Source organism: Mustela erminea, chromosome 12, assembly GCF_009829155.1.
Source record: "Mustela erminea isolate mMusErm1 chromosome 12, mMusErm1.Pri, whole genome shotgun sequence".
Classification (NCBI taxonomy): domain Eukaryota; kingdom Metazoa; phylum Chordata; class Mammalia; order Carnivora; family Mustelidae; genus Mustela; species Mustela erminea.
The window spans coordinates 44020683-44031163 of record NC_045625.1 but is presented as its reverse complement, the minus strand read 5'-3'; the positions used below and the strand labels follow the sequence as shown (position 1 = coordinate 44031163).

Genomic DNA, 10481 nt, shown 5'->3' with positions numbered 1-10481 from the left:
GTGTTGAAATCAACCACTTTTCCCCGCCTCCCCAATGAAACCTCAATGGAGAAATCACTCTGGAGACTTCCCAAATACAAATAATTCGTAATTTCTTAAAAATTATTTAACAAAATAAGGCAAAGCAGCTGTCACTGACTACGCTCTAATGCCTAAAATGTAATAAAAATAATGAAATAGTATTTATACTATCTAATCTTTAATTATTTAAAACTATCACTTACATTAAGCAAAAATGGTAGATTCCAAAGAATAAAGTCAGATAATAAAAAGTAAAATTCATACATGTCATGTATATTTCTTAAACATGTGTAAAGACGTAACACACTTCAAAGAATAGTCGCGGGATGTATCTAGGTTATTTTTAATGCATCAGATTTATTTACCAATTTAAAAGATCACTTGTAGGCAGATGTTTTAAAAATTTCCTGGGGGTAAACAAATCAATATATATGATTAAGGACTAGAGCAGGGGGCAGACATAGGATTTCCTAAGTAATAAATATTATCTTTTTAATAAAAAGTTGGTACTTTATAGGCTATCCAAGTAATACTGACTTACAAAAGCAAATGGTGACCATGTAAGGGATAATGGCTAGAGGTTTTAGGGGACTGAAGTATGAACAACAAATTCAACCAACCCAAAATGCATTATTCATTCCTCATAGAACCAAAACAGGAAGGGGGGGGAGTAGAAGAGGTCCTCACAACACCCTGAAAAGTTCAGACATTAGGACGTGTTGACTGGCACCCATTTCTTGCTGTTGTCAAACCCCCCCTCCGTTTCTAGGCCTCAACCCTTGGAAGCCAGCAGGGGCAAGAGGCAGGTGCTCTGCACCGTGGGGATCCAGCGGGCCCCGCAAGCTCTCCACCGCAGGCGACCGACGCCGAGCCCAGCTGGCTAGCGCGGGGCGGGAGGCGGGGGCGCGGTGGTCCAGTCCTGCCGCGGAGGGCCCAGGGCGTTGCTAGGTGCGGGAGCCGCAAGCGGAGGAGGAGGGGCCGCGCGAGGCCCCGCCTCCCCCCGGCTGCGGCCTCCGGCTACAGCCAGGGCTCTGGGGGCTCCGGGTCCGGGGCGCGCAGGCCTGAGTCGGGTGCGCGCAAAGGCGGTTCGTCCTTGTCGCCACACGGGCGCGGCCCCCGCTGCTCGAGGTGCAGCTGCAGCAGGGCCCGGCGGTACATGGCCTCCAGCTTCTCCAGCCGGGCCCTCAGGGCCCTGGGGCTGCCTGGCTCGTCCTCCAGGCCGCCGCCTCTCGCCCTCCGGTTCGTGCTGGCCTCCTCGGGGCCCGCGGTGGCCCTGGCCGCCTCTGCGGCCGCCCCGTCGCCACCCTCGCCGGGAAGCCGCAAAGCCTGACGGAAGAGACTGCGGTTCTCGCGCTTCAGCCGCCGGTTTTCAAGCCGCAGCCGGGCGTTCTCTTCGCGCAGCCGCGCGTTCTGCCGGTCCCGCTCGTCCCGCGCGCGGATGGCCTCCAGGTGGCTCGCAGCCAGGTCGGCGAACCGCTCCTCCAGCTGCTGTCGGGCGCCGCCCGCACGGCCTCGCCAGCCCACGCCACCGCCGATGCCGCCGCCCCCACGAGCCCGGCCGGGGCGGCCCTGCCCGCGGCTGTCCCCACCGCCGTCCCCACCGCCGCAGCTCCCGCGCCTGGTGGCGCCACCACGCATGCGCCACATCCGTCCCGTCCCGACCGCGCCGCCAGCGCCGCGGGCCAAGGGGCCGGCGCCAAGGCGCGGGCGACTTCGGGGCCCGGCGGGGCGGCCGGGGCCACGGCGGAGGAGGAGAAGAGGTGGCGGGCGGCGGCTGCTGGCTTGGGGCCAGAGGGGGCCGGGAATTTGCCCGCTCCGAGGCGTGTCTTGTCTCCCGTGGTGGAGCTGCCCCCCTGGGCCTGCGATCTGCGGCCAGCTCACACACAATGCCCCCGGGGAGCGCTCTGCTGCTCAGCCCTCTGGCAGAGAGGGGGGGAAGAGCGTGTATCCTCCGCTGGGTTCTGCCGGGCGCTTCCGTGCAGGCCTGGGCACTGCAGGAACCAGCGGGCCTCGCCCTGCGATCCGGCGCCACCACCGCTGGTTACCTTTCTCCTGACGGGACAGTCGCAAAGTCAAAAATAATGATAAGATAGTAAGTTCTGAGACAGACGTGCGGGCAAGTTGCAAAGCTGTAACTGATTCATTGAGAACCGTACGGTTTAAACCCACCTCTAAGCTCGATAAAGCCTTAGAATTAAGTGAGTGCCCGCCATAAGGGCCGCAAGTGGGAACCGGCATCTCTCCAAACACCACCAGCGATTCCCGGCTTGTGCATAACCAGTGTCCCACTCTGCGAATTGTTTGCAACTCTGTAGAAACTAGGTTATAATCAGTTGTTTTTGCTCAAGCGGGTCCACAAACCTATGAACCTCAAAATGTGTTCAAGCATTCAAGAAACTTTGAATACTAAGTAGGCTCCAAAATTTCTGGTGACAGATGGATACAACTTACTGAATGAATCACATTCCTTATTTTTAAGGGATTCAGCGTATAAAATAACTGGAGTATTGCAAAGTAAATTAAGGAAAAGATGCTGATGCCAGGATCTCATGGGGTAGAATGGTGGTAGCAAGAATATCTTTAAGAAGGTCCCAGAAAAGAAGAGAGGAAAGGACAGAATAGGACAGGAAAGGGGGGGAAAATATATATACACACACACACACATATACATATATATATATATGTATACATTGTATACATATACATGTATATGTAAAATATACATATAATGTTATAATTTATATATATAATATATTTATATAAGTTAATTATTTATATAATTTATATAATATATAAATATATATTAATTATATAATATATTATATACATTTTATATATGTATAATCTCCAACCAAAAGCTATCAATAATGGCCATGGAAGTTATCTGTGCATAGCAATGAACATTCACATTATGGTTAATGGAGATTCCACTAGTCTTCTGAATAGGAGGTAGAAACAACAGATGAAATTTCCAAGTTGAAAGAAGATTTGAAACAACAGAATTACTAAACTGATCACTGCCAAAATTATTGATTTGTACTCAAGTGTATTTAAATATACTTAAATATATTTATATTAACCATACTTTAAATATACCTAAATACATTTAAAATAATGTCAAGAATTATATGCCATAAGATAAACATTACATTATTTCTAAATATAGCAGCACAAACTTAGTAAAACTGCTCCTATCCATTATTTTTGTAGTCTGCATATGAAAATATTGCAAAAAATATAAACTCCATGGGTCATTTGCTCATTGTGTTTAGGAAACTCTAACCTTCACAAAGCTTATGAAACTTAGAGTAAAAAAGTAGAAAAATGTAAGTCATCTAGAGTACTTGATTTTGCTATTTCCCTATAACTACAATTACTTTTTTTTTTTTTCCACTTCTTTTTTAAGAGTCTCATGCTCTACCGACTGAGCTAGCCGGGCGCCTTCACTTCTTTTTTAAAGAGGATTTTTCTTCTATAGGTTTTTTTTTTTTTGCTTCCCCTTCTGTACTTTCGATACCTACTCTAATTACTGAACAACTCTAATTTTAAAAAAGTGTTCTTCTCCTTCTTAGGTAAGAAAAAAAATGAACAGATGAGGTTATGATCACTGTGTTTCTTAGTACAGTGCTTTAAACCAAAAATTTTGTAAATACTGTGGTTGAGAAAAGCCGGGTCAGCAGATTGAAGTGGCACTGCTTTTTGCCTTGCAAGTTATGCATCTATTTTAGTATTTCTCAAAACCAACTCTGATTGACAGCTGTTGAGTTAATTGCCTCCTTTCTCCTATCCTCCAAAATATTTTTCTTTCCATACATGGTTGCTTTTTTTCTTTTTTAATGAAGTTCTTTTTTTTTTTTTTTTTTTAAGATTTCATTTATTCATTTGACAGAGAGAGACCATAAGTAGGCAGAGAGGCAGGTAGAGAGAGAGAGAGGGAAGCAGGCTCCTGCTGAGCAGAGAGCCCTATTCGGGGCTCGATCCCAGGACCCTGGGATCATGACCTGAGCCAAAGGCAGAGGATTTAACCCACTGAGCCAGCCAGGCACCCCATGGTTGCTTTTATACATTTCTACGTGCTTGCTTGAGAAAAAGGCCCTATGATATATACAGTTTATTTCCTGTATCCCTAGTTTTCTAAGATCTTTTATTGTCATAATGTACTCATTTGACTCTCATTTCTCCATTTTTAAATCATGTTCCTTATAAAATGAGTCACCATAGTAAGGTAATTTATGGCACATTTACATTGGACAAGTCCAAAATCTCTGTTCCTTCTCTCCTTAGAACGTCCTGTAATATCTCACCACATGAATTTTGGTTAACAACTTTATCAAGTTCAATTATACAACAAAGTTGACCTCCTTAGTCGGGAAGTTATGGCTAATCTGGATATGCTGCATGTTTCTCTACTTACCTTCTATTTTTACCCTGCTGGTCTACACTCTCCTACCAAGAGTCACTGAGTATTTCTGCCTTGGAGTTCTGTTATAATGTACCTTCTAAGGACTGCACTGTGTCCTCCCAAAATTCCTATGCTGAAACACTAATTACTAACGTGACAGTGTTTGGAATGAAACTTGAGGAGGTAATTTTAGAGGAGGTTATGAAGGTGAGGCTGTCCTGATGGGATAAGTGTCCACAGAAGAAAAGACTTCAGAAAACTTCATGTCTTCTCTCTCTCTCTCTCTCTCTCAACTCTCTCATTCTCTCCTCCTGTCATGAGTACACAGCCAGAAGGTAGCCCTCTGTAAGCCAGGAAGAGATCCATCACCGGGGAACTGGATCAATCAGCACCTTGATCTTGGACTTCCCAGCCTCCATAATTAGAGAAAATAAATTCCTGTTGTTTATACAGTAGGTTGTTTTTTTTTTTTCTCTCCTCACATATCTGGATTGTAAAGAATCCACCAAGACAGAGTTTATGCTCTACCATTTATACATGAGTTTATATTCATACCATTTGTCTTAGATCCTCTCAATTCCAAGTATCCCCCCCCTTTTAAACATTGATAAAGTAATGCCTGTTCCAGTAATTTGATATTGAGGTCCTTCCCTGTGTTAGCATTTCTTGGGCAAGTGGATCTGCAAACAGGATCTGAGTCTATAATTATATTTATATATAGAGAGATAGACTGAGAGAAAGAGGGAGAATGGGAGTGAGAGAAAGTGTGAGTGAGTGATACAAATATTTCTTGAATGACTAGAATGTTGAACAAATTTGTGCCTTATTTTCTCATATAATCTTAAAGGAAGATTTTACCAAGTAAAACTGCTAACCATTTAATAGTCACTAAAGGTAACCTATATACCAATCAGGCTGAGCTAGCAGAAGCTCACAAAGAAAGCTTTGTAGCATGCTGGAATTATTCAGACTGAAACAACAAGAAGTCTGGCACTGTCTTGTTAATGACTTGTCTTAATAAATCGTGCATCTGGGGGTGCTTGGGTGGCTCAGGCGGTGGAGCAACCAACACTTGGTTTCAGTTCAGATCATGATCTCAGGGTTGTGAGATCGAGCCCCCGTGTTGGCTCCTCACTCAGCTCCGAGATTCTCTTCCTCACCCTCTACCTCTGCCCCTCCCTGTGCTCTTGCTCTCTGTCTCTCTCTCGAATAAATAAATCTTTTAAAAAATATATATAAAAATATGCGGTGGTCTTTATACATAGATTTTTAAATACATAATAAATAATAGGCATGGGTTTTGAAGTAAGACATACCTGGATTTGATAAATATCATATCTCTCCCACCCCAAATTATTGGCATTGGACAACCTCCTAACAACACAGTTTCCTCAAAGCCACAGCTTCCTCATTTATACAACAAGAATAAAATAGTAGCTAACTCATGGGGTTCTTGTGCGGATCTCTGAATATCTTAAAATAGAGTCAGCCAGCAAGGAGTACTCATAACTGTTGATATTATCTTGTAGTTGTTTTATTTTATGAGATAGTCATTTATAGAATGAGTTCTCCTGAATAGCCAGTGCTATTTAAAAATCCTCTTTTGGGTGATTTGCCAAAGGAGCCACCCTAAATATAATATGCAGCCCCTTTGCAGATATGATTCTTCTTTCTTGATAGTTCTCATTAAGTGTTTGGGTTTTAAAAATCCATATTTTGTAAGCCCCATGTGCTGAAGACTTTGGTTAATAACATTCTGAGCTTGGTATTTGCTAATATTCTCTCTAAAGCCCGAGTTGAACATGGTTTATTTTCTAGGAGCAGATTTATTAGGGCAATGAAGAGCATGTATTGATGCTCGGTAGCATGAATATCTCTTTATTGGAATAATTACTGCAGAGTTAGGAATTGGGGATATCGATTGCATTTATTTAGTCTTTTGATATGGACAAAAATATTAAAAGCCATCAAACACTAGCATTGCCCTTTGACAGAATCATTTAATTCTAGCTACAGGGAAAATTGTGACATAAACAAAAGCTGCATGACTTATCTGTCTTAATTAGAATACTTTGTACAGTGGGGGAAACACCCTCCTCCCTTCAAATATTATAAAAGTACTAGACAGATTCATAAAAGTTGGCAAAAACATTTTAGGTTAACAGAAAGTAATGTAGATAAGAGCAAAAGGTATCAACACAGGATACTTGACCAAAATAAGAGTCCAAAATACTTTTTTTTTTTTTAATAGGTTCCACACCCAGTGTAGAGCCCAACATGGGGCTTGAACTTATGACCCTAAGATCAAGATCCCAGCTGAGATCAAGGGTCAGATGCTTAACTGACTGAGCCACCCTGGCACCCCCAACATAAACTTTTTAAGATGGAAAACAGCTGGGAACCGTCTTTGTCAATTCTAAAATAGTGTCATTTCATGCTGTGTGTAGCTTAGTAGAAGCCCTTAAAGAGTCTGGACCCATGCTGTCCACTAGCCACAGGTGGTTATTTAAGTTTAAATGAGTTAAAATTAAATAAAATGTAAAAACCCCTCAGTTGTACACTAGTTACATTTCAAGTTCTCAGTGGTCACATGTACCTTAGTGGCTAGCATGACTAATGGAGCAGATATAAAGAACATTCTCAGGATCACAGAAAGGTCTATTGGGCAATTAACATATCCCACTTCTTACTCTAATTACTGGTCTCAACCTTCAGAAAGCAATATAGACATTGATAACAGAAAAGAAAGCCAAGAGACCTCTTTGGGTATGAGCATTGGAAGTTTGATGTCATGCCAATAAAAATCGTTCTCAATCTTGTACACACAGGGCCATCTTATTCTCAAGCATATGTAACCTAAGATAATGATTCTGTCTCAATCTAAGTTCTCCAGTTATGTACACATCATTGAAGGTAGTAAGAGGAGTTTAGGAATAATTTTTAATTACAACTAAGTTATTCATGAGCTCTTTTCAGAAGGGTGCAAAAGACGAGCAATTTAGTTTTCTCCTATCACTGTCCTGCAAACCCATTCTGTCAGCTATTCCTTCCATCCCCTTAGATAATATTTCAAGAAGAACCATTAATTTGCAATGATTTCCAAGCATTAATGAACAGTCCTCATTTTCAGGTGTTAAAAGTCCATTGCAATACAACTTAGAACTTCCAATGCTCATCTAGTTCATAGCTTCTCATCTCCTCACAGAAGCATCTCTGCCCATGCCCCAGATCCGGGTTAACCAGTCTGCAATGGGAAAGGAGGGGGAAGGCCATCCTTAGTTTCTTCCATACTTCACCTACTCACCCTCTTCTAGCTGCTATTTCTAGCTCCTTCAGGGCAGAAATGAAGACAAGATGAAAGTGGGACTAGAGGAAAAGGAAGAAAAGTCATAGGTAGCTGGTGCTGCCATTTTCTGGCACTAGGTCTTCTGATGGCAGATGCCTGCATGCAAGCTTTTCCTCCTGTAGGGCATCTTTATGGATTCTTTATCATTCCACATTGATCCTCTGGCCCCAATCATTCTCTTTTCTTCATTTCAACTTTAGGGACTCCCTATTCCTTGCTCTGGTGGTATCCCACAGGTACTCCTTTTGAAGAAGTCCTTTGGAGAAGTCTAACACCAGTTATATTTCTTGCTTCCCATTAATCCAAACTCAGAAAGTGTCAGTCACTCCCCCTTGTCATTCTTCTCTACCATCAACGTCATCCTCAGCTAGCCTTTAACCTTCAGATATATTCAAGCAACAGTGTCCCACCAACACCAAGTCTCAAGGCGGTTTCATCACACTCCACCTTGTGGAGGTGGAAGAATATGAGTTCCTGAAGTTGAGAGTGCATTCTGCTTCAGGCTCAATGCCAGTTTCCATTCTGTGGATTACTCACACTATTTATCTGTGATTTTTTTTTGAGGTACTTCTACTTGGAATATGTAGGGAGCAAGGAATTTGGGAAAACACTGTCAGACTCTTCAAAGAAATTCATACTCCTCAGTCTCTTCTCTGAGGATGCTGTCCTCTTGCATGGTGGACAAAGAACCAGTTTCCCAGCCTCAATCCCTTGATGAATAATCTGGATACAGTTTAGCCTCTTTTAGACAAAGAGGCGCCTATACCCTATGCTTTAGTTTTGGCACTTCCTCTAAGATGAGGGCATGTTCTACCACATTTCTAACAGAAAAAAAGTATTTGTCCAAGTGAAGGCTGCACATCTATTCAAGTAGTATTTATTGAAAATTCTACAATGAACTAGTATTTAAAATACTTAAAATGTATAAAGTATCTAGCACACTGATGGAACTTGAACATATGTTGTCATTATAATTATAAACGCTAAAACCACAAACTCTCAGATTATGCTGGATTCCTTTATCCTTTCTTCTTCTCTATGTTTTCACTAAATATTTCATTCAGTCCAAGACCTTATTTTTTTCTATGCTAGTGATTACCAAATTTATATCTTAGTCCAAAAACTGTACTCTGTTTTCCAGCTTCATAAGTCACTTCTCACCTGACATGTCTTGTTGACTATGTCAAAGGTATTTCAAACATTTTCAGAATAAAACTCTTAACATACTGCCGTCTTTTTTCACCTGTTTTTCTTCCATACTTCCCCATCTCAGTGATTAGTGCTACCATCCATCTGGTGGTTTAAGCCAGCTGTCTTCTCTGATTCCTCTTTCTTCCTTACCATTCCCACCCCTCATATTAGATCCATCTCAAGCTGTTCATTTCTTTCTCTAAAAATATCTTGATTTTCCTCAGCGTCTCCTCTGACATCAGATTAATTCAAAGTACAATCATCTATCATCTGGCCCATGACTCAGCTGCTTTATTGGTATCAATATTTATCCTCTCAGATCACTGTTGCACAGAGCTGCCAGTGTAACTCTTTGCAAAAATAAATAGGAACGTGTTGCTCTTCTACTTAACCCCCCACCCCCACCCCCGGCAATGGTTTCCCATTATACTTTGGGTAAAATCCCAAAATCCTCATCACGGCCTGCAAATTCCTGAATAATCTGTGGTTCCTACTTATTTCTTAAGACATCTATTTTTGAAAAGAAAAAAAAAGACATCTATTTTTGTTGCCTCTATGTCTACTACACTCTAGCCATGCTGGGTTCCTTTAATTCTTAGAGCTTGTCAAATTGTTTCTTGCTTTGGAGATTTTGAACATTCATTTGCATTTGATTGGAACATACTCTTCCTCCACTTTGTGTGGCTTGCCTTAAAAATAAACCCTTTAGATCACGACTTAAATATTCTTTCCATCAAAGTTTTCCTAGATGACAATCATCTTTGCTGTCTATATCCCTATATGCTTATCTATATTTTTCACTCTATTCATTTACTTCAGAAAGCTGAAAATTAGTTACAACTATATTTTACTTTTTAATCTTCTGCTAATCTGTAAATCCCATTTTAATGCTGTATTTTATTTATCTATTCCACTAATCTGCAAGATATAAAGAAACAGAGATCATATCTGATTGATTTATCCCTTCATACAATGTAAAATAATATCTTTATCCCTTTATACAATCCAAGATAATAAAAGCTAACATAGGTGCTCAATAAATATTTGTGGAATAATGAACGAATCCAGGGGTAACTGAGAGTATTTTTTTCAACTATTACTTTATAAAAATCCTTGATTATTAAAAATGAAGTTATCGCTGAATTAATTTTTGCTGATCTTGATTTTTCCATATGTTAGGAAAATAAAGACTTTGGAATTCAAATGTTGATAACCATGGGTTAATTTAATCCTATCTGCAGGAAATATCCAAATTTAGAGAGAGATTACCAAGAAGGGATAATAACCCATAAATCAGTAGAATTTAGTTTAGAATAAAATAAGACTTGGGACACATAGATGGCTCAGTCAGCTGAGTGAGTGGACTCTTGATTTCAGCTCAGGTCACTGATCTCACAGGTCAAGCTCTGTACCAGGCTCTACAGTCAGCACCGAGTCTGCTTAAGATTCTTTCCCTCTCCCTCCGCCCCTCTCCCTGCTCATGAGTGTGCTCTCTAAAATAAATAAATACATAAATAAGAT

At 41.4% G+C, this 10481-nt stretch overlaps 1 protein-coding gene across 1 annotated transcript; it reads right to left on the bottom strand.

Annotated features, from left to right (window-relative positions):
* Positions 1-284: 284 nt before the first annotated feature.
* TUSC1 (tumor suppressor candidate 1) lies at positions 285-2018 on the bottom strand. Its single transcript, XM_032308362.1, has one exon. It carries the CDS (start codon positions 1666-1668, stop codon positions 1039-1041), a length of 630 nt encoding a protein of 209 aa, XP_032164253.1. The 5' UTR covers positions 1669-2018; the 3' UTR covers positions 285-1038.
* Positions 2019-10481: the final 8463 nt, after the last annotated feature.